At 49.2% G+C, this 27,606-nt stretch overlaps 3 protein-coding genes across 2 annotated transcripts in view; all 3 read right to left on the bottom strand.

The window, feature by feature from the left end:
- The window catches only part of LOC115561049 (uncharacterized), a 97,838-nt gene that overhangs the window by 59,680 nt on the left and 10,552 nt on the right, over window positions 1-27,606 (bottom strand). The gene's annotated exons all lie outside the window — the stretch shown is intronic.
- LOC115560668 (vitellogenin-2) overlaps window positions 1-27,606 on the bottom strand; it is a 434,163-nt gene that overhangs the window by 11,483 nt on the left and 395,074 nt on the right.
- LOC115560678 (uncharacterized) lies at window positions 874-26,407 on the bottom strand. Its single transcript, XM_030380160.1, has 6 exons — window positions 25,724-26,407; window positions 15,028-15,300; window positions 9,477-9,749; window positions 8,315-8,587; window positions 2,249-2,521; window positions 874-1,316 (listed from the first exon to the last, which is right to left on the bottom strand). The coding sequence occupies exons 1-6, from the start codon at window positions 25,914-25,916 to the stop codon at window positions 952-954; spliced, it is 1,650 nt and encodes a 549-aa protein (XP_030236020.1). The 5' UTR covers window positions 25,917-26,407; the 3' UTR covers window positions 874-951.

Below are 27,606 nucleotides of genomic sequence, written 5' to 3' on the forward strand. Positions count from 1 at the left end.
TCCCCTCTACAGTCTTCATCTCCTGGTCATTCAACACATTCATCTTCCTAAGATAATTCAGGGGACCGATGACATCGTAGTCCGACAAACTGTCGATTAATTCAGAGCGAATCCTTCCATGTTCTGAAAGACAAATCAAGAGAAATGGAAAATAATATTAAAACAAAACATTACAACTATTCTCAGATGTCCACTAGTGGTGGTAGTGTTGGTTCAAGATGCCACAAAAACCAAACTCATTTCTGAACATCACCTAAACTTCTGTGTGTTCATCTTAATTCACAGCCTACATGAAGTACATATAGTGGACAATATCTAAGATTTTGGGTGACATTATACAATTGGCTGTCTGGTGCAGTTATCGTAATATTTGATGTTGTTTTGTAAGACAAGGAATCAGAATGTATTGTTAGTGTAGATTTATCTTAATACCAGCTGCTCTTAGATTTGACAGTTCTAAAGAGAGAGTAGAAAGAGCAGAAGAGAGCAAGGTTATGAAACTAAACAACTAAGAACCGCCCTCTCCCTCTTTGCTCCCTCGCTCCCTGCGTTTATAATGATAATAATAATAATAATAATAACAACAATAATAACTAGGACTGCAAGCAGCCCCCGAGGTATTCACAGCCCGCCCACCGCCAACCCCAGCGACCGCCTTATCAAGGGATTCACGTCATGATCCTAGACGCAACTATGCCTCCGATAGGGGCGGGGCTTTCTTCAGCATTGGCTCGTATGTTAGTCCCCAAATCAAACGTCACACCCACACACACACCACACACACACACACACACACACACACACACACACACACACACACACACACACACACACACACACACACACACACACACACACACACACACACACACAAACACGCTTAAAAGAAGATGCTGTTTATGTGTGATTCTGGGCCCTGCAGGTGAAGAGGTGCATTATTCTTAACAGCAATTACTTTGATTGACACCGAAACTTCAGCAAAGTAGTTGCTGAAAGAACTTCACACACATAATGAGGAAACTTCATTAACATGTTAAACTCACTGATCCGAGCAGAAGTTGGGGTCAGACCCAGGGTCCAGCATAGGTCAGGGTGCCTCTCCGACAGATATTTAACCATCAGGCGACTTCCTCTCTCCCCTTTCTTCATCACAGTATCAATGAGACAACGTGCTCTGTCTTTACTGGTCATCTTCCCCTCTACAGTCTTCTTCTCCTCGTCATTCAACACATCCATCATCCTAAGGTAATACAGGAGATCGATGACATCGTGGTCCGACAACCTGTCGATTAATTCAGAGCGAATCCTTCTAAGTTCTGAAAGACAAATCAAGAGAAATGGAAAATAATATTAAAACAAAACATTACAACTATTCTCAGATGACCACTAGTGGTGGTAGTGTTGGTTCAAGATGCCACAAAAACCAAACTGATTCCTCAACATCACCTAAACTTCTGTGGGTTCATCTTAATTCACAGCCTACATGAAGTACATATAGTGGACAATATCTAAGATTTTGGGTGACATTATACAATTGGCTGTCTGGTGCAGTTATCGTAATATTTGATGTTATTTTGTAAGACAAGGAATCAGAATGTATATTTAGTGTAAATTTATCTTGATACCAGCTGTTCTTAGATTTGACAGTTCTAAAGAGAGAGTAGAAAGAGCAGAAGAGAGCAAGGTTATGAAACTAAACAATTAAGAACCGCCCTCTCCCTCTTTGCTCCCTCGCTCCCTGCGTTTATAATGATGATAATAATAATAATAATAATAATAATAATAATAATAATAATAATAACAACAACAACTAGGACTGCAAGCAGCCCCCGAGGTATTCACAGCCCGCCCACCGCCAACCCCAGCGACCGCCTTATCAAGGGATTCACGTCATGATCCTAGACGCAACTATGTCTCCGATAGGGGCGGGGCTTTCTTCAGCACTGGGTCTTTTTTTTGTCCCCAAATCAAACGTCACACACACACACACACACACACACACACACACACACACACACACACACACACACACACACACACACACACACACACACACACACACACACACACACACGCACGCACGCACGCTAAAAAGAAGATGCTGTTTATGTGTGATTCTGGGCCTCTACAGGTGAAGAGGTGCATTATTCTTAACAGCAATTACTTTGACACCGAAACTTCAGCAAAGTAGTTGCTGAAAGAACTTCAGACACATAATGAGGGAACTTCATTAACATGTTAAACTCACTGATCCGAGCAGAAGTTGGGGTCAGACCCAGGGTCCAGCATAGGTCAGGGTGCCTCTCCGTCAGATAATCAACCATCAGGCTTCTTCCTCTCTCCCCTTTCTTCATCACCGTATCAATGAGACAACATGCTCTGTCTTTACTGGTCATCTTCTCCTCTACAGCATTCTTCTCCTGGTCATTCAACACATCCGTCTTCCTAAGGTAATGCAGGAGATCGATGACATCGTCGTCCGACAACCTGTCGATTAATTCAGAGCGAATCCTTCCAAGTTCTGAAAGACAAATCAAGAGAAATGGAAAATAACATTAAAACAAAACATTACTACTATTCTCAGATGACCACTAGTGGTGGTAGTGTTGGTACAAGATGCTACAAAAACCAAACTGATTTCTCAACATCACCTAAACTTCTGTGTGTTCATCTTAATTCACAGCCTACATGAAGTACATATAGCGGACAATATCTAAGATTTTGGGTGACATTATACAAATGTCTGTCTGGTGCAGTTATCGTAATATTTGATGTTCTTTTGTAAGACAAGGAATCAGAATGTATTGTTAGTGTAGATTTATCTTAATACCAGCTGTTCTTAGATTTGACAGTTCTAAAGAGAGTAGAAAGAGCAGAAGAGAGCAAGGTTATGAAACTAAACAACTAAGAACCGCCCTCTCCCCATTGCTCCCTCGCTCCCTGCATTTATAATGATAATAATAATAATAATGATAATAATAATAACAACTAGGACTGCAAGCAGCCCCCGAGGTATTCACAGCCCGCCCACCGCCAACCCCAGCGACCGCCTTATCAAGGGATTCACGTCATGATCCTAGACGCAACTATGACTCCGATAGGGGCGGGGCTTTCTTCAGCACTGGCTCTTTTTTAGTCCCCAAATCAAACGTCACACACACTGTGGCAACCCCGATCCGACGGAGGAGTTTGAGCCCCGCCAGCGCCCTCTCCGCGGGCAGGTAGTCCGTGGGAGATATGTGCCGCTCGGCGCAGCGACGCGGGAGCGCATCGAGCGCACCCGCGCAATCACGGAGATGCGGAGCACCCGGCGGAGGGAGACGGCGGAGGGTTCATAAGGACCGAGCGCCCACCAGTCAGCGGAATGTGACCGAGTTGGAGAGACGCGGTAGGGGGAGATTACCCGGATCCACGCTAATGACATTTCGCCTCTCCCCAGGACTAAGCAGCCGGTGACGCAAGGGATCGAGACGCCGACCCCGCAGCAGGACCAGACCCGGGGCGGTTCCCTTTTTTCCCCAGACCAGGAAGAACCTCGGCTCACTAAACTGGGACCGGACGATGACGTTGAGGCATGTCTTGAGAATTTTGAGCGGACCGCGGCCCGGGAGAGGTGGCCAGCGGACCAGTGGGGCTACATACTAGCGCCCTTCCTGTCCGGGGACGCCCAGCACGCCTATCGGGATCTCAGCCTGGCCCAGGCGGCGCACTACCCCACACTCAAGCGGGCCATCCTCGCCCATTACGGTCACAGCCTCCCAGCCCAGGCGCAGCGGTTCCAGGACTGGGTGAACGACCCCCTGGGCTCGGTGAGGAGCCAGATATCGCAACTTGTCCGCCTGGCGGAGCGGTGGCTCGTTGAGCCCTGCCCACCGGGGCCAAATGCTGGGCCTCCGGGAACCAACCCAGGTCGGTGAACGACCTCGTGGAACTATTGGTGAACCACCAAGTCACCCAGCGGCTGTGCAGCGGGGCGACCCCGGCCTCCGGTGGGGGGGGTGAGACGCGGACCTAGCGGCGCGGACGGACGCCGGAGAACCAGCGCACCCTGGCACCGCCCTCCCACGCCCCCGCCTACCCGAACCGAACCATCACGGACCGCCGAGGGCCCGCCCCTCCGACCCAGAGAGAGGAGTGGAGGTGCTACACGTGCGGCCAGATGGGCCACCTGGCCCGCCATTGTCCCGGAGCAGGGGACGTATCCATGCCCACGGCCAGTCCGTCCGACCGGAGAGGGGGGGTCTGTCTCCGCACCACCTGCTGGTCCCACGAGCGGACCGACACCCCCAGCCTACCGGTACGCGTGGGGAGGCACGACACCCACGCCCTGCTCGACTCAGGGAGCGTGGTTACGCTGGTCCGACCCGGTCTGGCGGACGGGACCTCCGGGCGGAGGATCGACGTAGGCTGCATCCACGGGCAGACCGAGTCCTACAACACGAGGCAGATCACCGTTCAGACCCCGAAGAGCACCTTCGCGGTTCGGACCGGGCTGGTCCCGAACCTCCCGATGCCCCTCTTAATCGGACGGGACTGCCCGATCTTCGCCCAACTGCTGGGGGCCGGGCTTCAGGCACCCCGGCGCCGGCCACCTAGGACCCGACCCCGCCAGCTGCGTAGCCGGCCCGCCTATATGGCCTCCCAACCGGCGCCCTCCCGGTCCGACTCGGACGAGTCCCCCGACAGGCGGCACCGCACCCCCCCCCCTTTTCCACGGTGTCCCTTCCCCCGGGGAGTCCGGACACGATGACTGCCTCCGAGCAGGCCCCTCCGCCAGACGGGGAGGAGACTCCACCCCTTATAGACTTCTCCGACTACCCCCTGGCCGACGGGGGAGGCCCCGACAAGGGAGGACAGTTCGCCACCGCCCAGCTGGAGGACGACGCCCTCCGCCACGCCTGGGGACATGTCCAGGTCCATGAAGGTCTCTCACGGGACTCGGTGAGTGACCGACAGTACCCACACTTCAGCACCAGGGGGGGGTTACTATACCGGGTGGTACAGAGAGGGGGGAAGGAGGTAGAACAGTTGGTCGTTCCAAGACCGTACGTGAGCAAAGTCCTCTATATGGCCCACACCCACCTTTTGGGGGCTCACCTGGGGATGGACAAGACGAGGGACAGAACCCTGAACCGGTTATACTGGCCGGGGGTGAAACGGAATGTAGAGGATTACTGCCGGACCTGCCCCGAGTGCCAACACACCGCCCCGAGACCCACTGTACGGAACCCCCTCATACCGATGCCGCTGATAGAGGTCCCGTTCGACCGGCTGGGTCTAGACATCATAGGTCCCCTCCCCAAGACTAGTCGAGGCCATCGCTACGTCTTAGTTATGGTGGATTACGCCACACGCTACCCAGTGGCAGTTCCTCTCCGTGCCGCCACAGCCAAGGCGGTGGCGAGGGAACTAATGGTTTTATTCAGCCGGGTGGGGATAGTCTGAGAGATCCTGATGGATCAAGGGTCCTGTTTTATGTCCCGGGTTTTAAAAGACCTCACCAGTTTGTTTCAGATCCGCCACCTCCGGACCTCCGTCTACCACCCCCAAACCGATGGGTTGGTGGAGAGATTCAACAAAACCCTGAAGTCCATGCTGAAGAAGGTCATGGAAGCAGATGGGAAAAACTGGTACCAGCTGCTTCCGCATGTCCTCTTCGCCATCCGAGAAGTGCTCCAGGCCTCCACGGGATTCTCGCCCTTCGAGCTCCTCTACGGCTGGCGACCAAGAGGGCTGCTCGACATCGCCCGGGACGCCTGGGAGAGCCAACCGTCCCCCCACCGCACCGTCATCGAGCATGTGGAGCAGATGCGGGGCCGGATGGCGCAGATCTGGCCCGTGGTCCGGGAGCACCTCGGACGGGCCCAGCAAGCCCAAGCCCGGGTATACAACTGAGGGGCCCAGGTGCTGGTCCTCGTCCCGACCGCCGAGTGCAAGTTCCTGGCCAAATGGCAGGGTCCCTACGACGTCATCGACCGGGTCGGCGACGTCAACTACCGGGTGCGGCAACCGGGGAGACGCAAGGCCGTCCAGGTCTACCACATTAATCTGCTGAAGCAGTGGCAACCACCGACAGCCCCGCGAGAACCAGCCCTCCTGTCCCTGTCCCTGTCCGCACGACTACCCCTGCCCGAGGTACCAGTGGGGGAGCAGCTGAGCCCAAGCCAGACACAGGACATGAAGGAAGTGGTCCTCCAGCACCTCAACGTCTTCTCGGAGCGGCCCGGGAGGACTGCGACCGTCAGCCACGACATCAGGACGGAACCGGGAGTCCGAGAGGCACGGTGGGCTGCCATCCGAGCGGAAGTCATCAGCATGCTACAGATGGGGGTCATCGAGGAGTCCCACAGCGCATGGTCCAGCCCGGTGGCCCTGGTCCCCAAACTGGACGGAACGTACCGCTTCTGTAATGAATTCCGGAAATTGAATGAGGTGTCGGCCTTCGACGCCTACCCCATGCCCCGCATAGACTAACTGATAGAGCGGCTGGGGCCGGCCCGGTTCATTACCACCCTGGACCTGACGAAAGGCTACTGGCAGGTCCCTCTCACCCAGCGGGCCCGGGAGAAGACAGCGTTCGCCAGCCCCGACGGGCTGTACCGGTACATGGCCCTCCCGTTCGGGGTGCACGGGGCGCCCGCGACCTTCCAGCGGATGATGGACCGGGTCCTACGGGCCCACAGGGAATACGCCGCCGCCTACATCGACGACATCGTCGTCCACAGCAGCACCTGGGACCTGCACCTACATCACCTCCGTGCCGTCCTGGGAGCGCTCCGAGCCGCCGGCCTTACGGCCAACCCTAAGAAGTGCCGCCTGGGCCTCGAAGAGGCGTCCTACCTGAGCTACCGAGTGGGGAGGGGCAGCGTGAAGCCGCAAGAGGAGAAGGTGCAGACCATCCGGACCTGGCCCCGGCCGAGGACGAAGAAACAGGTGAAGTCATTCCTGGGACTCGTGGGGTACTACCAACGCTTCATCCCGGCGTTCGCGACACTGGCCAGCCCCCTCCACGAGTTGACGCGGAGGGCTCTGCCTGACCGGGTCGAGTGGACGCAGGAGGTCGAGGAGGCGTTCTCGTGCCTCCGACGGGCCCTCTGCACCGAGCCCCTCCTGATCACCCCGGACTTCAACCTCCCCTTCGTCGTCCACACCGACGCGTCCAAAGTGGGGCTGGGAGCGGTCTTATCCCAGGTCCGGTCGGGCGAGGAGCACCCGGTGACCTATATCAGCCGGAAACTCATGGCCAGCGAGAAAGCCTACTCAACCGTGGAGACGGAGGTGCTGGCGATAAAGTGGACCCTGGAGAAGCTTCGCTACTACCTCCTCGGACGCACCTTCACCCTGGTCACAGACCACGCCCCCCTGAAGTGGATGGCCACGGCCAAGGATACCAACGCCCGGTTGACGCGCTGGTTCCTGGCCCTGCAGGATTATCACTTCCAGGTGGTCCACCGGCCCGGACGCGCACATGCCAACGCAGACGCACTGTCCCGGAGGGACACCTGCCTAGGCCTATCCCGGAGGGTCCCCGACTTGCAGCTGAGGGTGGGGGTGTGTGGCAACCCCGATCTGACGGAGGAGTTCGAGCCCCGCCAGCGCCCTCTCCGCGGGCAGGTAGTCCGTGGGAGATATGTGCTGCTCGGCGCGGCGACGCGGGAGCCCGCATCTAGCGCACCCGCGCAATCACGGAGATGCGGAGCACCCGGCGGAGGGAGACGGCGGAGGGTTCTTAAGGACCGAGCGCGCACCAGTCAGGGGAATGCGACCGAGTTGGAGAGACGCGGTAGTGGGAGATTACCCGGACCCACGCTAATGACATTTCGCCTCTCCCCAGGACTAAGCAGCAGGAGACGCAAGGGATCAAGACGCTGACCCCGCAGCAGGACCAGACCCGGGGCGGTTCCCTTTTTTCCCATACCAGGAAGAACCTCAGTTAACTTTTTCGTTACCCTTTTTTTGCACGTGTGGTAAAACGCAATAAAAAAACGTTGACCCACACCCTGTTTTGTGCATCTCCTTCTGGAATCTCAGCCGCCGACGGTCGGGGTTGCCACAACACACACACACACACACACACACACACACCACACACACCACACACACACACACACACACACACACACACACACACACACACACACACACACGCTTAAAAGAAGATGCTGTTGTATGTGTGATTCTGGGCCCCTACAGGTGAAGAGGTGCATTATTCTTAACAGCAATTACTTTGATTGACACCGAAACTTCAGCAAAGTAGTTGCTGAAAGAACTTTACACACATAATGAGGGAACTTCATCAACATGTTAAACTCACTGATCCGAGCAGAAGTTGGGGTCAGACCCAGGGTCCAGCATAGGTCAGGGTGCCTCTCCGTCAGATAATCAACCATCAGGCTCCTTCCTCTCTCCCCTTTCTTCATCACCGTATCAATGAGACAACGTGCTCTGTCTTTACTGGTCGTCTTCTCCTCTATAGTCTTCTCCTCCTCGTCATTCAACACATCCATCTTCCTAAGGTAATGCAGGATATCGATGACATCGTGGTCCAACAACCTGTCGATTAATTTAGAGCGAATCCTTCCAAGTTCTGAAAGACAAATCAAGAGAAATGGAAAATAACATTAAAACAAAACATTACAACTATTCTCAGATGACCACTAGTGGTGGTAGTGTTGGTTCAAGATGCTACAAAAACCAAACTGATTCCTCAACATCACCTAAACTTCTGTGTTCATCTTAATTCACAGCCTACATGAAGTACATATAGTGGTCAATATCTAAGATTTTGGGTGACATTATACAATTGGCTGTCTGGTGCAGTTATCGTAATATTTGATGTTATTTTGTAAGACAAGGAATCAGAATGTATTGTTAGTGTAGATTTATCTTAATACCAGCTGTTCTTAGATTTGACAGTTCTAAAGAGAGAGTAGAAAGAGCAGAAGAGAGCAAGGTTATGAAACTAAACAACTAAGAACCGCCCTCTCCCTCTTTGCCCCCCCCATCCCTGCGTTTATAATAATAATAATAATAATAATAATAACAACTAGGACTGCAAGCAGCCCCCGAGGTATTCACAGCCCGCCCACCGCCAACCCCAGCGACCGCCTTATCAAGGGATTCACGTCATGATCCTAGACGCAACTATGCCTCCGATAGGGGCGGGGCTTTCTTCAGCACTGGCTCTTATTTAGTCCCCAAATCAAATGTCACACACACACACACACACACACACACACACACACACACACACACACACACACACACACACACACACACACACACACACACACACACACACACACACACACACTTAAAAGAAGATGCTGTTTATGTGTGATTCTGGCCCCTGCAGGTGAAGAGGTGCATTATTCTTAATAGCAATTACTTTGATTGACACCCAAACTTCAGCAAATTAGTTGCTGAAAGAACTTTACACACATAATGAGGGAACTTCATTAACATGTTAAACTCACTGATCCGAGCAGAAGTTGGGGTCAGACCCAGGGTCCAGCATAGGTCAGGGTGCCTCTCCGTCAGATAATCAACCATCAGGCGACTTCCTCTCTCCCCTTTCTCCATCACAGTATCAATGAGACAACGTGCTCTGTCTTCACTGGTCATCTTCCCCTCTACAGTCTTCTCCTCCTCGTCATTCAACACATCCATCATCCTAAGGTAATACAGGAGATCGATGACATCGTCGTCTGACAACCTGTCAATTAATTCAGAGCGAATCCTTCCAAGTTCTGAAAGACAAATCAAGAAATCGAGAAATGGAAAATAATATTAAAACAAAACGTTACAACTATTCTCAGATGACCACTAGTGGTGGTAGTGTTGGTTCAAGATGCCGTAGGTTAGTAGTAGTAGGCTACGACATGACTAGAAAAAAAGAAAGAAAAAAAAACATTTTTTTTTAAAAATTCATGCAAAATGCATGCACACTTAATAAACTTAATTTACTTCGCAATACTGTCACTCTTTTACATGCCATAAGTCTATATGCAGTTGTTAGATTGCATATAACATGTTTGCATTTTTGGCAAGGTCCTAACTTATTTTCTCAGGGATAACTGTCTGTCTGTCCCGTCCTCAACGCGTATTGGCTTCAGCGGCTGCGCGCGCAGCCTAAGCTCACTTCACTTGTTCAGTTCAACAGTAGTGTCACACTATGAGCTCAGCTCAACCTGACACTCCAGAGGGGAGAATGACGACTGTCTTTAAACTGGCAGATAAAGTTGCTGCATTTAAAGCCAAGCTTGATTTGTGGGGACGACGAGTGGACAGGGGAGTATTCGATATGTTCCAAACATTAGTGACTGAGGCAGGGCCCATTCTCTCGCAGCTGGTGTGCGATCACCTTGTTGCGCTTTCAATTGAATTCGAACGTTACTTCCCATCCTCCAAAGATTCACAGCAAACGAATGAGTGGATCCGCAACCCATTTGTCAATGTCCCGAATCACTTGTCAGTGCAGGAGGAAGATCAAATTATCGAGATAGCTAATGATGGTGTCTTAAAAGTGTGTTTGAGCAAACCTCTCTGGCGGGTTTTTGGATCAAAACCAAAGCGGAGTTTCCCGAGATATCCGTAAAAGCCCTGAAAACGTTGCTTCCATTTTCCACCACGTACCTATGCAAGGCCGGGTTTTCGGCAATGACTGCAACTAAAACAAAATTGCGCAATCGATTGGACATTTCAAACACGCTAAGGGTGTCACTGTCTTCCATCACCCCCAGATGGAACCTTCTTGTTGCAGGGAAACAAGCACAGGGCTCCCACTGATTAAAATGAATTGAAGCCTATTCTGTGGCATCACAAACGTGTGTTAAGTTCCCTTGCTGACATTTTGTGTTGTGCATGTTTACACTTGATAGATGTTACCTCAAGTTTAGTTCAATATATTTATGTTCATAGTTGTTCATTTTTCACTTGTTCAAGTACACATTCTTTTTTAAGAGTTGGTTACCTTCACTGTTCATAAATAACTGAAACTAGTTATTTTAAATGAATGCATGCACAACACTATATGAAAATATCAACAAATTTGCAACCTCTGCGCAACATAACCCAACCCCCCCCCCCTCCGGCCAGTCCCGCCGGTCCGTGAATTTTTTTGGAGAATCAAGCCGGTCCTTGGTGCTGAAAAGGTTGGGGACCCCTGGTCTAGACAGCTCGCTGTTTGTACAGCGACTAGCTCTGTGACATCTACCACGCTCGCTGAGCCTCCTCCCTTTCATGGGATGCCCCCCGTGGTCCACACACTGTGTGGAGGCGGTAGGGGCAGAGGAATACGGGTTATTCCTGGACAGCGTTCCTCAGCTGTCAGCTCGCCCTCTCTCCGACCGCTATGCATGTTGGCTAGAACGGTGCGTTCTGCCATCGTGGTTGGACACCACGTTGAGATGGGGTCATCCCATACAGTTCAAGCGCCGTCCCCCACCCTTTATGGGGTTGGTGGAGACCAGGCTACGGGATCCGGCCTCAAGCACGGCTCTGGCAGCAGAGGTGGCCCGTCTCTTGGAGAAGGGGGCAATCACTGTCCCCCCCCCCCACGAGTCACATCGAGGGTTTTACTTCCGCTACTTCCTGGTTTCCAAGAAGTCAGGGGAGAAGAGACCTATTCTGGATCTTCGCGTGTTCAACAGATTCGTTGCTGCAAGGAAATTCAGAATGCTCACTATCAGAGCGCTGCTCCGATGTGTGAGAGAGGGCGACTGGTTCACATCCCTGGATCTCAAGGATGCTTACTTCAACGTCCCAGTTCGGCAGGCACACAGGAGGTTTCTCCGTTTTGCCTTTATGGGGGTGGCGTAGATGTACCAGTGCCTGCCATTCAGCTAAAGCTTCCCGCTCCCCGGCCGGCAGATAGTCTACTTGGAGCTTTGCCTAGACTCAGCCGCAATGACAGCGATTTTCTCGCCTCCTCGGCGAGAGGCCATCCTGTTGGCGCTCTCTCGCTTTTGCGTTCTCAGAAACGTGACCGCACTGTCCACCATGCGCCTGTTAGGACTGATGGCAGCCGCCCATCCTGTGGTTCCCCTGGGTCTGCTCTTTATGTGCAGACTCCAGCGGTGGTTTGCTCGCCAACGGTTGGACCCCATGCGACACAAGCTCAGGGTGCTCCTCCTACCCGGTTCAGTGTCACCAGACCTGGAATATTGGGGAAAACCCCCCCGCCCTTCTCAGGGGCGTTCCCCTGGGCAGAGTGACGTCCTACGTAGTGGTCTTCCCGGACGCCTCGTTGACGGGTTGGGGAGGAACGTGCCTCTCTCACTCGGTGGGAGGTGAGTGGCGCACGCCCCCTACAGTCCACATCAATGTGCTGGGACTCGTCGCTGTGAGGAAAGTGCTGTTGCATTTCTTTCACCTGGTGCGTGGCCGCCACGTTCTGATCAGGACAGACAGTGTGTCGGCAGCGGCGTACATAAACAAACAGGGGGAAGTGCGCTCCTCTGCTCTCCACCAAACGGCGGTCGAGCTCTGGCTTTGGGCTCATCAGTATCTCCTCAGTCTGAGAGCCCTGCATATCGCGGGCGCCCAGAACTTCGGGGCGGACCTCATGTCTCGCGGTGGTCCCCGCCGCAACGAGTGGCGGTTGCACCCGACATTGTCAGACTGATCTGGCGGAGGTTCGGGACGGCTCAGGTGGACCTGTTCGCGTGCACGGAGAACACACACTGCAGGTGGTGGTTCTCTCTCAGCCCTCGGGATCTTCCCCCGTTGGAGGTGGATGCGTTGGCGCACACACTTTGGCCGTGGGCTCTCTTGTATGCGTTCCCTCCGCTCCAGCTGATCCTTCCTCTTCTGGAACGGGTCAGACAGGAGAGACTGTCCCTGATTATAGTGGCTCCGGAGAACCGCTCTGCTCTGTGGTTTCCAGAGCTGGCGGTGCTCTCGCGGACGGCGCCGTGGAAGGTATCGTTCAGACCGGAAGCGCTTTCACAGGCCCATGGGACGGTGCACCACCCGCTCGAGGTATCAGGACGGTTGTTGGTCTGGCTCCTGAGAGGTTGATCCTGCAGGGCAAAGGTTTGCCTGAGACGGTTATCAACACTATTCAGAGTGCTCGTGCGCCTTCTACTTCTTCCCTCTATGCGGCGAAGTGGTGCGCTCTCTCTGATTGGTGTGACAGGAACCACGCTGTCCCATCCCATTGCGAGGTGGGAAGCGTGCTTGCGTTTCTACAGCACTTATTGGAGAAAGGTTTGGCTTTCTCCACCATCAAGGTCTATGCGGCAGCTGTTTCGGCTGGCCAAGCGGGCTGGGATGGTGGACCGATCTTCAGCCATCCACGGGTCAAGTGGTTCTTGCTTTGGGCTAAACGGGTTAGGCCTGTTTTGCACGTGCTTACACCCCTCTGGGATCTCCCCACCGTGTTGCGCGAGTTGTCCAGGGACCCTTTCGAGCCTCTGTCTCAGGCCCCTTTGGATGCCCTGTCCTTTGCGGCGCTCTTATTGGCTTTGGTTGCTGCCAAGCGGGCCGGTGAGCTGACCGCTCTGTCTGTCAGCCCGAGCTGCTTGTTGCTTAACGAGGACAGCTCCTTTGCGCTGCTCAGACCTAATCCTGCGTTCCTCCCTAATAACATTAATAGTTCTTTCCGGTCGAGAGATATTGTGCTTAAGGCTTTTCAACCCCCGCCTCATTCTAGTGAGGGGGAGGCAGAGTTGCATCTCCTGTGCCCGGTGCGGGCGCTGGCTATGTACGTGAATCGCTCGGCCGCGTTCCGCTCCACACAACAGTTGTTTGTGTGTTATAGCGACGCTAGCAGGGGCCGCGCTCTCTCTAAGCAGCGGTTTTCTCGCTGGATATGTGAGGGTGTTTGCTTAGCCTACTCTCGGCAGGGCTTAGCGCCACCATTGGGCGTTAAAGCTCACTCCACACGGAGCGTGGCCACTTCAACGGCTCTACTCAGAGGCGTTCCGGTGGAAGACATCTGCGCGGCTGCTCTTGGTCTTCCCTCGGCCCCTTTGTCCGTTTTTACATGTTAGACAGGTCCAGGGGCTCACTCGGCAACTCTGTGTTGGAGTCCGGGGCCCCTTCTACGGCTCAGGAATGAAGGCATGTTCTTTTAAGCGGCATCGTTGAAATTCCTCTCGCCGAGTTGGACTTGAATGCCAGTATTTCTCTCCCTCCGTTTTTCAAATGGAAAGCGGAGTAGAGGGGTTCCTATTGGCTCGCCGTTTGACAAGTTGGTTTTTTCTGCCAGTATAGCACTCCCGCCATTTTTTAAAATAAGAAACGGACGAGAGAAGCTCCTTATTGGAGAGTCGAACTCCGTAGCTCCGCCCCCGGTGGTAGCGGACCTAATGGAAACCGTATTCCTCTGGTTTTTCTCTTCACTTTCATGGAGTCCACGAAGGACGGATTGGGGCCGGAGTCTTTGCAGACTCACTTCTTTCTCTTGATCATCGCCTTGCTTGATCTAGGAGGAATTAGTTTTTTATTAAGCTGTTGTGTTTTGCACATCCTCTGCTTTTTTGAGTCTTGTGTGCCCTGGTGACTTAAGTTTCTTGACTGGGGTCCAGCCGGAGTACATTGATTGGGCTCTGCACGCAACTTCGCCTTAGCCCATAAGGCGAAGCCTAGACGGCGTAGCCTACATGAAATAGAATGATAGTTATGATATTATAATTCTAGTTCTATGTAGTTGTAGGTGTAGCCGTCTAGATACCACCTGCTGTACCCTCCAAATGCTGAAAGAATAGCGTGGAGGATGGGCGGAGGTTTGCTCCGCCTTATATACACGGTGCCGTGGGAATGTGGGCGGTGCCCACGTTGATCGGTGCATAGTTGACCATTTTCAGTGCGCGCGAGCATGCGTACGGGACAAGCCCATAAGGCGAAGCCTAGACGGCTAGGCCTCCAATCATAGAATATATGATATTATAATATCATAACTATCGTTCATTATTCTTAATAGCAATTACTTTGATTGACACCGAAACTTCAGCAAATTAGTTGCTGAAAAAACGTTTCACACACAATGAAGGAACTTCATCAACTTGTTCCAACCCCACTCACTGATCCAGGCAGAAGTTGGGGTCAGACCCAGGGTCCAGCATAGGTCAGAGTGCCTCTTCGTCAGATAATCAACCATCAGGCGACTTCCTCTCTCCCCTTTCCTCATCACTGTATCAATGAGACAACGTGCTCTGTCTTCTCTGGTCATCTTCCCCTCTACAGTCTTCTCCTCCTGGTCATTCAACACATCCATCATCCTAAGGTAATACAGGAGATCGATGACATCGTTGTCCAACAACCTGTCGATTAATTCAGAGCGAATCCTTCCAAGTTCTGAAAGACAAATCAAGAGAAATGGAAAATAATATTAAACAAAACATTACAACTATTCTCAGATGACCACTAGTGGTGGTAGTGTTGGTTCAAGATGCCACAAAAACCAAACTGATTCCTCAACATCACCTAAACTTCTGTGTGTTCATCTTAACTCACAGCCTACATGAAGTACATATAGCGGACAATATTTAAAATTTTGGGTGACATTATACAATTGGCTTTCTGGTGCAGTTATCGTAATATTTGATGTTGTTTTGTAAGACAAGGAATCAGAATGTATTGTTAGTGTAGATTTATCTTAATACCAGCTGTTCTTAGATTGAACAGTTCTAAAGAGAGTAAAAGAGAGCCCTCTCCCTCTTTGCCTCCCCCATCCCTGCGTTTATAATAATAATAATAATAATAATAATAATAATAATAATAATAACAATAGTAATAATAACTAGAACTGCAAGCAGTTATGCAGGGGTCCAAGAAGTGTGCATTTCGCCGGCACAACGCGACAAGAAATGTGCATTTCGCCGGCACAACGCGAAGCATGTGTTCAAAACGCTACCCTGAACCTGTGGATACAAAGGATTTGACTGTGGTAGGAGTAGCGAGAAGTCAGTGTAGCGTTTTCCGGCACAACGCGACAAGAAATGTGCATTTCGCCGGCACAACGCGAAGCATGTGTTCAAAACGCTACCCTGAACCTGTGGATACAAAGGATTTGACTGTGGTAGGAGTAGCGAGAAGTCAGTGTAGCATTTTCGCGGTGAAATTTTGTAGAAGATATACAATTTCCTCGTTTATTGCGCCCCCTAATGGCGAAATTTTCCGAATTTTTTTTTGAACGACATTAAGGCTAGCCCCGACATGTGTGTAAAATGTGGACTCGATCCGATGTCTAATTTAGTTTTTTTTTGGATTTTTGATTTTCGACGTCAAATTTAGCTAATAAACCAATATTCAAAACGCTACCGTTTTGTCGTCGAAAGTCGGATCAAAAAACTGTCAGAGGGTTTCTTTGCGTGTGCGTCTGAAGATGCCGTGTGCAAAGTTTGGTGTTGATTGGTCGAGAAATGTGGGAGGAGTAGCGAAAAAAAAGTTTTGCGGTTTTCGCGATTTTGCGAAAAAAAATTCTAGACGCAAATGGGCGTGGCCTATGCCAAAAGATGCAGCAGACTCCAGTGAATCTGTGTGTACAAGTTTTTGGACTGTGGGTGGTTCGATGTGGGAGTTATAGCCCCAAACGCGTATTCCTTGGTATAGCGCCACCTAGTGACCGGCGTGTCTGGATTTGGTCGTCTGCATAGTCCGAAGAGATCTGGATCTAGTCATGCAATTGGCGTGTCGGCGCCATTTACGGTTTGGGCTGTGGTCCCACTTTTAGGGAGGTAAGTATAATAGGAAAAATCCTTACAAAAACAATAGGGATCCAACCTGTTGGCTTGGACCCCTAATTATGCAGGGGTCCAAGAAGTGTGCATTTCGCCGGCACAACGCGACAAGAAATGTGCGTTTCGCCGGCACAACGCGAAGCAAGTATTCAAAACGCTACCGTGAACAACATGTGGATATAAAGGTTTTGACTGTGGGAGCTTCGGTGTGGGAGTTATAGCCTGAAACGCGTTTTCAGAACATTCCATTGGCCAAATAGGAGATAGACAATGTCGTCGTTTTTTTGCACCCCCTTGTGGCGAATTTTTCCAAAGACAATTTTCCTTTTCCAAATAACTCCCGCCCACATTAATAATTCTTGGCCATATTGTCTATATAGACTAGGGATTGCCCCTTGATGGTTTCCCTTGAGTTTGAAGAACATTCCTCTGGCAAATGAGAAGATACACAATTTCCTCGTTTATTGCGCCCCCTTATGGCGAAAATTTCCGAATTTTTTATCGAACGACGTTAAGGTTAACACCAACATGTGTGTAAAATTTGGACTCGATCCGATGTCTAATTTTGGATTTCTTTGGATTTTTGATATTCCACGTCTAATTTAGCTAATAAACCAATATTCAAAACGCTACCGTTTCGTCGTCGAAAGTCGGATCAAAAAACTGTCTGAGGGTTTCTTTGCGTGTGCGTCTGAAGATGCCGTGTGCAAAGTTTGGTGTTGATTGGTCGAGAAATGTGGGAGGAGTAGCGAAAAAACAGTTTTGCGGTTTTCGCGATTTTGCGAAAAAAAATTCTAGACGCAAATGGGCGTGGCCTATGCCAAAAGATGCAGCAGACTCCAGTGAATCTGTGTGTATAAGGTTTTGAATGTGGGAGGTTCGGTGTGGGAGTTATAGCCCCAAACGCGTATTCCTTGGTATAGCGCCACCTAGTGACCGGCGTGTCTGGATTTTGTCGTCTGCATAGTCCGAAGAGATCTGGATCTAGTCATGCAATTGGCGTGTCGGCACCATTTACGGTTTGGGCTGTGGTCCCACTTTTAGGGAGGTAAGTATAATAGGAAAAATCCTTACAAAAACAATAGGGATCCAACCTGTTGGCTTGGACCCCTAATAATAATAATAATAATAACAATAGTAATAATAATAATAATAACTAGAACTGCAAGCAGTTATGCAGGGGTCCAAGAAGTGTGCATTTCGCCGGCACAACGCGACAAGAAATGTGCGTTTCGCCGGCACAAAGCGAAGCATGTGTTCAAAACGCTACCCTGAACCTGTGGATACAAAGGATTTGACTGTGGTAGGAGTAGCGAGAAGTCAGTGTAGCGTTTTCGCGGCTAAATTCTGTAGAAGATATACAATTTCCTCGTTTATTGCGCCCCCTAATGGCAGAATTTTCAGATTTTTTTATTGAACGACATTAAGGTTAGCACCATCTTGTGTGTAAAATTTGGACTCGATCCGATGTCTAATTTTGGATTTCTTTGGATTTTTGATTTTCCACGTCTAATTTAGCTAATAAACCAATATTCAAAACGCTACCGTTTCGTCGTCAAAGGTCGCATCAAAAAAGTGTTTCCTGCATTCTTTGTGCGTGCGTCTGAAGATGTCGTGTGCAAAGTTTGGTGTCGATTGGTCAAGAAATGTGGGAGGAGTAGGGAAAAAGCAGTTTTGCGGTTTTCGCGATTTTGCGAAAAAAAATTCTAGACGCAAATGGGCGTGGCCTATGCCAAAAGATGCAGCAGACTCCAGTGAATCTGTTCGTACAAGTTTTTGAATGTGGGAGATTCGGTGTGGGAGTTATAACCCCAAACGCGTCTGTCCTTGGTATAGCGCCACCTAGTGGCCGGCGTGTCTGGATTTGGTTATCTGAGTAGCGGTGCCGGACCTGGATCTATTCATGCAATTGGCGCGTGTGCACCATTTACGGTTTGGGCTGTAGTCCCACAAGTACGGGGGGAAGAATAACTAGAACTGCAAGCAGTTATGCAGGGGTCCAAGAAGTGTGCATTTCGCCGGCACAACGCGACAAGAAATGTGCATTTCGCCGGCACAACGCGAAGCAAGTATTCAAAACGCTACCGTGAACATCATGTGGATATAAAGGTTTTGACTGTGGGAGCTTTGGTGTGGGAGTTATAGCCTAAAACGCGTTTTCAGAACATTCCATTGGCCAAATAGGAGATCGACAATGTCGTCGTTTTTTGGCGCCGCCCTGTGGCGAAATTTGCAATTTTCCAAAGACAATTTTCCTTTGCCAAATAACTCCCGCCCACATTAATGATTCTTGGCCATATTTTCTATATAGACTCGGGTTTGCCCCTTGATGGTTTCCCTTGAGTTTGAAGAACATTCCTTTGGCCAATTAGAAGATATACAATTTCCTCGTTTATTGCGCCCCCTAATGGCGAAACATTCCGAATTCTTTATTGAACGCCATTAAGGGTAGCACCGACATGTGTCTAAAATTTGGACTTGATCCGATGTGTAATTTTGGTATTTTTTGAATTTTTGCGTTTCGACGTAAAACGTAGCTAATAAACAAATATTCAAAATGCTACCGTTTCGTAATCGAAGGTCGGATCAAAAAGTGTTTGAGTCTTTCTTTTCGTGTGCGTCTGAAGATGTCGTGTGCAAAGTTTGGTGTTGATTGGTCGAGAAATGTGGGAGGAGTAGGGAAAAAACAGTTTTGCGGTTTTCACGATTTTGCGAAAAAAAATTCTAGACGCAAATGGGCGTGGCCTATGCCAAAAGATGCAGCAGACTCCAGTGAATATGTGCGTACAAGTTTTTGACTGTGGAAGGTTCGGTGTGGGAGTTATAGCCCCAAACGCGTATTCCTTGGTATAGCGCCACCTAGTGGCCGGCGTGTCTGGATTTTGTCGTCTGCGTAGTGTTCACGGACCTGGATCTAGTCATGCAATTCGCGCGTCCGCACCATTTACGGTTTGGGGTGTGGGCACACTTTTAGTGCTGGAATAATAATAACTAGAACTGCAAGCAGTTATGCAGGGGTCCAAGAAGTGTGCATTTCGCCGGCACAACGCGACAAGAAATGTGCGTTTCGCCGGCACAACGCGAAGCATGTGTTCAAAACGCTACCCTGAACCTGTGGATACAAAGGATTTGACTGTGGTAGGAGTAGCGAGAAGTCAGTGTAGCGTTTTCGAGGCAAAATTTTGTAGAAGATATACAATTTCCTCGTTTATGGCGCCCCCTAATGGCGAAATTTTCCGAAATTTTTATCGTACGACACTAAGGTTAGCACCAACATGTGTGTTAAACTTGGAGTCGATCCGATGTGTAATTTTGGATTTTTTGGGATTTTGGATTTTCCACGTCTAATTTAGCTAATAAACCAATATTCAAAACGCTACCGTTTCGTCGTCGAAGGTCGGATCAAAAAAGTAATGCAGGAATTATTTTCGTGTAGGTCTGAAGATGCCGTGTGCAAAGGTTTGTGTCAATTGGTCGAGAAATGTGGGAGGAGTAGCGAAAAAACATTTTTGCGGTTTTCGCGATTTAGCGAAAAATATTCATAGACGCAAATGGGCGTGGCCTAGGCCAAAAGATGCAGCAGACTCCAGTGCATCTGTGTGTACAAGTTTTTGGACTCTGGGAGGTTCGGTGTGGGAGTTATAGCCCCAAACGCGTATTCCTTGGTATAGCGCCACCTAGTGGCCGGCATGTCTGGATTTTGTCGTCTGCATAGTCTTCACGTACCTGGATCTAGTCATGTAATTGGCGTGTGTGCACCATTTACGGTTTGGGCTGTAGTACCACTTTCTTGGTAGGAAGTATAAAAATCCTTACAAAAACAATAGGGATCCAACCTGTTGGCTTGGACCCCTAATAATAATAATCCTTACAAAAACAATAGGGATCCAACCTGTTGGCTTGGACCCCTAACTAGAACTGCAAGCAGTTATGCAGGGGTCCAAGAAGTGTGCATTTCGCCGGCACAACGCGACAAGAAATGTGCATTTCGCCGGCACAACGCGAAGCATGTGTTCAAAACGCTACCCTGAACCTGTGGATACAAAGGATTTGACTGTGGTAGGAGTAGCGAGAACTCAGTGACGCGTTTTCGCGGCGAAATTTTGTAGAAGATATACAATTTCCTCGTTTATTGCGCCCCCTAATGGCGAAATCTTCCGAAATTTTTATCGAACGACATTAAGGTTAGCACCAACATGTTTGTAAAATATGGACTCGATCCGATGTCTAATTTTGGATTTCTTTGGATTTTTGATATTCCACGTCTAATTTAGCTAATAAACCAATATTCAAAGCGCTACCGTTTCGTCGTCAAAGGTCGCATCAAAAAAGTGTTTCGTGCATTCTTTGCGTGTGCGTCTGAAGATATCGTGTGCAAAGTTTGGTGTTGATTGGTCAAGGAATGTGGGAGGAGTAGGGAAAAAACAGTTTTGCGGTTTTCGCGATTTTGCGAAAAAAAATTCAAGACGCAAATGGGCGTGGCCTATGCCAAAAGATGCAGCAGACTCCAGTGAATATGTGGGCACAAGTTTTTGACTGTGGGAGGTTCGGTGTGGGAGTTATAGCCCCAAACGCGTATTCCTTGGTATAGCGCCACCTAGTGGCCGGCATGTCTGGATTTTGTCGTCTGCGTAGTGTTCACGAACCTGGATCTAGTGATGCAATTGGCGCGTGTGCACCATTTACGGTTTGGGCTGTGGTACCACTTCTAGATGGGAAGTATAATAAAAATCCTTACAAAAACAATAGGGATCCAACCTGTTGGCTTGGACCCCTAATAACTAGAACTGCAAGCAGTTATGCAGGGGTCCAAGAAGTGTGCATTTCGCCGGCACAACGCGACAAGAAATGTGCGTTTCGCCGGCACAACGCGAAGCATGTGTTCAAAACGCTACCCTGAACCTGTGGATACAAAGGATTTGACTGTGGTAGGAGTAGCGAGAAGTCAGTGTAGCGTTTTCGCGGCGAAATTCTGTAGACGATATACAATTTCCTCGTTTATTGCGCCCCCTAATGGCGGATTTTTCCGAATTTTTTATCGAACGACGTTAAGGTTAACACCAACATGTGTGTACAATTTGGACTCGATCCGATGTCTAATTTTGGATTTCTTTGGATTTTGGATATTCCACGTCTAATTTAGCTAATAAACCAATATTCAAAACGCTACCGTTTCGTCGTCAAAGGTCGCATCAAAAAAGTGTTTCGTGCATTCTTTGCGTGTGCGTCTGAAGATGTCGTGTGCAAAGTTTGGTGTAGATTGGTCAAGAAATGTGGGAGGAGTAGGGAAAAAACAGTTTTGCGGTTTTCGCGATTTTGCGAAAAAAAATTGTAGACGCAAATGGGCGTGGCCTATGCCAAAAGATGCAGCAGACTCCAGTGAATACGTGCGTACAAGTTTTTGACTGTGGGAGGTTCGGTGTGGGAGTTATAGCCCCAAACGCGTTTTCCCTTGGTATAGCGCCACCTAGTGGCCGGCGTGTCTGGATTTGGTCGTCTGCTTAGAACTCAGGGACCTGGATCTAGTCATGCAATTGGCGTGTCGGCACCATTTACGGTTTGGGCTGTGGACCCACTTCTAGGGGGGAATAATAATAAACACTACAAAAACAATAGGGATCCAACCTGTTGGCTTGGACCCCTAATAATAATAACTAGAACTGCAAGCAGTTATGCAGGGGTCCAAGAAGTGTGCATTTCGCCGGCACAACGCGACAAGAAATGTGCGTTTCGCCGGCACAACGCGAAGCATGTGTTCAAAACGCTACCCTGAACCTGTGGATATAAAGGTTTTGACTGTGGGAGCTTCGGTGTGGGAGTTATAGCCTAAAACGCGTTTTCAGAACGTTGGCCAAATAGGACATAGACAATGTCGTCGTTTTTTGGCGCCGCCCTGTGGCGAAATTTTCCAAGGACAATTTTCCTTTGCCAAATAACTCCCGCCCACATTAATAATTCTTGGCCATATTTTCTATATAGACTCGGGTTTGCCCCTTGATGGTGTCCCTTGAGTTTGAAGAACATTCCTTTGGCCAATTAGAAGATATACAATTTCCTCGTTTATTGCGCCCCCTAATGGCGAAATTTTCCGAAAATTTTATCGAACGACATTAAGGTTAGCACCAACACGTGTGTAAAATTTGGACTCGATCCGATGTCTCATTTTGGATTTCTTTGGATTTTTGCTATTCCACGTCTAATTTAGCTAATAAACCAATATTCAAAACGCTACCGTTTCGTCGTCGAAGGTCGGATCAAAAAAGTCTTTCGTGCATTCTTTGCGTGTGTGTCTGAAGATGTCGTGTGCAAAGTTTGGTGTCGATTGGTCAAGAAATGTGGGAGGAGTAGGGAAAAAACAGTTTTGCGGTTTTCGCGATTTTGCGAAAAAAAATTCTAGACGCAAATGGGCGTGGCCTATGCCAAAAGATGCAGCAGACTCCAGTGAATATGTGCGTACAAGTTTTTGACTGTGGGAGGTTCGGTGTGGGAGTTATAGCCCCAAACGCGTCTTTCCTTGGTATAGCGCCACCTAGTGGCCGGCGTGTCTGGATTTTGTCGTCTGCATAGTCTTCACGGACCTGGATCTAGTCATGCAATTGGCATGTCGGCAACATTTACGGTCTGGGCTGTGGTACCACTTTCTTGGTAGGAAGTATAAGAACTAGAACTGCAAGCAGTTATGCAGGGGTCCAAGAAGTGTGCATTTCGCCGGCACAACGCGACAAGAAATGTGCGTTTCGCCGGCACAACGCGAAGCATGTGTTCAAAACGCTACCCTGAACCTGTGGATACAAAGGATTTGACTGTGGTAGGAGTAGCGAGAAGTCAGTCTAGCGTTTTCGCGGCGAAATTTTGTAGAAGATATACAATTTCCTCGTTTATTGCGCCCCCTAATGGCGAATTTGTCCGAATTTTTTATCGAACGACATTAAGGTTAACACCAACATGTGTGTCAAATTTGGACTCGATCCGATGTCTAATTCTGGATTTCTTTGGATTTTTGATATTCCACGTCTAATTTAGCTAATAAACCAATATTCAAAACGCTACCGTTTCGTAATCGAAGGACGGATCAAAAAAGTGTTTCGTGCTTTCTTTGCGTGTGCGCCTGAAGATGTCGTGTGCAAAGTTTGGTGTCGATTGGTCAAGAAATGTGGGAGGAGTAGGGAAAAAACAGTTTTGGGGTTTTCGCGATTTTGCAAAAAAAAATTATGGACGCAAGTGGGCGTGGCCTATGCCAAAAGATGCAGCAGACTCCAGTGAATATGTGTGTACAAGGTTTTGAATGTGGGAGGTTCGGTGTGGGAGTTATAGCCCCAAACGCGTCTTTCCTTGGTATAGCGCCACCTAGTGGCCGGCGTGTCTGGATTTTGTTATCTGAGTAGCGGTGCCGGACCTGGATCAAGTCATGCATTTGGCGTGTCGGCACCATTTACGGTTTGGGCTGTGGGCCCACTTTTAGCGCGGGAAGTATAATAAAAATAATAAAAATCCTTACAAAAACAATAGGGATCCAACCTGTTGGCTTGGACCCCTAATAACTAGAACTGCAAGCAGTTATGCAGGGGTCCAAGAAGTGTGCATTTCGCCGGCACAACGCGACAAGAAATGTGCATTTCGCCGGCACAACGCGAAGCAAGTGTTCAAAACGCTACCGTGAACAACATGTGAATATAAAGGTTTTGACTGTGGGAGCTTCGGTGTGGGAGTTACAGCCTAAAACGCGTTTTCAGAACATTCCATTGGCCAAATAGGAGATAGACAATGTTGTCGTTTTTTGGCGCCGCCTTGTGGCGAAATTTTCCAAAGACAATTTTCCTTTGCCAAATAACTCCCGCCAACATTAATAATTCTTGGCCATATTTTCTATATAGACTCGGGTTTGCCCCTTGATGTTTTCCCTTGAGTTTGAAGAACATTCCTTTGGCCAATTAGAAGATATACAATTTCCTCGTTTATAGCGCCCCCTTAGGGCGTAATTTTCCGAATTTTTATTCGAACGTCGTTAAGGGTGGCGCTAACATGTGTGTTAAATTTGGACTCGATCCGATGTGTAATTTTTGATTTTTTTGGATTTTTGATTTTCCACGTCTAATTTAGCTCATAAACCAATATTCAAAACGCTACCGTTTCGTCGTCGAAGGTCGGATCAAAAAAGTGTTCGAGCATTCTTTGCGTGTGCGTCTGAAGATGCCGTTTGCAAAGTTTGGTGTTGATTGGTCAAGAAATGTGGGAGGAGTAGGGAAAAAACAGTTTTGCGGTTTTCGCGATTTTGCGAAAAAAAATTCTAGACGCAAATGGGCGTGGCCTATGCCAAAAGATGCAGCAGACTCCAGTGAATATGTGCGTACAAGTTTTTGACTGTGGGAGGTTCGGTGTGGGAGTTATAGCCCCAAACGCGTATTCCTTGGTATAGCGCCACCTAGTGGCCGGCATGTCTGGATTTTGTCGTCTGCGTAGTCCCCACGGATCTGGATCTAGTCATGCAATTGGCGTGTCGGCACCATTTACGGTTTGGGCTGTGGGCACACTTTTAGGGAGGTAAGTATAATAATAATAATAAACACTACAAAAACAATAGGGATCCAACCTGTTGGCTTGGACCCCTAATAATAATCCTTACAAAAACAATAGGGATCCAACCTGTTGGCTTGGACCCCTAATAATAATAACAGCAACTAGGACTGCAAGCAGCCCCCGAGGTATTCACAGCCCGCCCGCCCGCGCGGGGAACGCACGCACGCACGCACGCACGCACGCACGCACGCACGCACGCACGCACGCACGCACGCACGCACGCACGCACGCACGCACGCACGCACGCACGCACGCACGCACGCACGCACGCACGCACGCACGCACGCACGCACATGCTTAAAAGAAGACGCTGTTTATGTGTGATTCTGGGCCCCTGCAGGTGAAGAGGTGCATTATTCTTAACAGCAATTACTTTGATTGACACCGAAACTTCAGCAAATTAGTTGCTGAAAAAACTTTACACACATAATGAGGGAACTTCATTAACATGTTAAACTCACTGAACCGAGCAGAAGTTGGGGTCAGACCCAGGGTCCAGCATAGGTCAGGGTGCCTCTCCGTCAGATAATCAACCATCAGGCTACTTCCTCTCTCCCCTTTCTCCATCACCGTAGCAATGAGACAACGTGCTCTGTCTTCACTGGTCATCTTCCCCTCTACATTCTTCATCTCCTGGTCATTCAACACATTCATCTTTCTAAGGTAATGCAGGAGATAGATGACATCGTCGTACGACAACCTGTCGATTAATTCAGAGCGAATCCTTCCAAGTTCTGAAAGACAAATCAAGAGAAATGGAAAATAATATTAAACAAAACGTCACAACTATTCTCAGATGACCACTAGTGGTGGTAGTGTTGGTTCAAGATGCTATAAAAACCAAACTGATTTCTCAACATCACCTAAACTTCTGTGTGTTCATCTTAATCCACAGCCTACATGAAGTACATATAATGGACAATATCTAAGATTTTGGGAGACATTATACAATTGGCTGTCTGGTACAGTTATCGTAATATTTGATGTTCTTTTGTAAGACAAGGAATCAGAATGTATTGTTGGTGTAGATTTATCTTAATACCAGCTGTTCTTAGATTGAACAGTTCTAAAGAGAGAGTAGAAAGAGCAGAAGAGAGCAAGGTTATGAAACTAAACAACTAAGAACCGTCCTCTCCCTCTTTGCTCCCTCGCTCCCTGTGTTTATAGTCATAATAATAATAACAATAATAATAATAATAATAATAACAACTAGGACTGCAAGCAGCCCCCGAGGTATTCACAGCCCGCCCACCGCCAACCCCAGCGACCGCCTTATCAAGGGATTCACGTCATGATCCTAGACGCAACTATGCCTCCGATAGGGGCGGGGCTTTCTTCAGCACTGGGTCCACCTCTCTGAGGAAGTGTGTTCCACAACCAGAAAACACCACAACACTGCCACACAGTGTCATTTTTCTTGCAGCAGATTCCCCACAAGGAGGGCATTGCAGTGTTCCAGACGGGATGAAGGCATTGATGAGACGCTGGCAGGTCGGCTCAACAGGTGATTGGTTTTGTTCCTGAGGTTGAAGAAGTTAACTCTGGTAATGTTCTTGATGTGTGCCTCGAGGGACAGTTTTCTGACCAGTATCACTCCCATGTTGCGGACTCTTGTGCGTTAGGAGTGGGTCAAGAGAGCATGTGTTAGTGAGCCTCATCTGGCTAACTAGCTTTGACACATAAGCTTTATCTATGGTGGAAGAGAGGCTGACCCCTAGGTGTACCGGGGGGGAGGAAACTATATTGACATTGGTTCTGTCAAGTTTGTTTCGGAGAACAAATGATGTATTTATTACACATAACATAAAATTCGCAGACGACACAACAGTGCTCGGCCTGATCAGGAATAATGATGAATCAGCCTACAGGGAGGAAGTCCAGCACTTGGCAGCTTGGTGCGCTAGTAACAATCTTGTGCTCGGCACCAAAACCAAAGAACTCATTGTTGACTTCCGGAAATCAAAGTCAAGCATACACACACCCATTCACATCAACGGGGCTGAAGTGGAACGGGTCACCAACTTCAAGTTTCTGGGTGTCCATATTTCACAAGACCTCTCCTGGTCACTCAACACCTCCACTCTGACAAGAAAGCTCAACAACGCCTCTTCTTCCTCAGAAAACTGAAAAAAGCTGGACTCTCCCCTCAGAGACGTTACAGGAGCCTCAGGAGTCGCACCAGCAGGCTCAGAAACAGCTTTTTCCACAACACTACAACACTGCTCAACACAAAGACCCTACACTAGCCCCCCCCCCCCCCCTTCTTGAACATGGACTAGGGTCAGTCTGACTACCTCAAACCACCTATGCACTTTACTTATGCACTTCAATATGCACTTTATAT

Source organism: Gadus morhua, chromosome 16, assembly GCF_902167405.1.
Source record: "Gadus morhua chromosome 16, gadMor3.0, whole genome shotgun sequence".
NCBI classification, from domain to species: Eukaryota; Metazoa; Chordata; class Actinopteri; order Gadiformes; family Gadidae; genus Gadus; species Gadus morhua.

What these genes read in the sequence shown, in the direction of transcription:
- LOC115560678 (XM_030380160.1), bottom strand. Translation starts at nt 25,916, where the DNA reads ATGAATGTGTTGAATGACCAGGAGATGAAGAATGTAGAGGGGAAGATG. An exon ending in CCCAACTTCTGCCTGGATCA is followed by an intron (nt 9,750 to 15,027) that starts GTGAGTGGGGTT and finishes TTTGTCTTTCAG; the next exon opens with AACTTGGAAGGATTCGCTCT. An exon ending in CCCAACTTCTGCTCGGATCA is followed by an intron (nt 1,317 to 2,248) that starts GTGAGTTTAACA and finishes TTTGTCTTTCAG; the next exon opens with AACTTAGAAGGATTCGCTCT.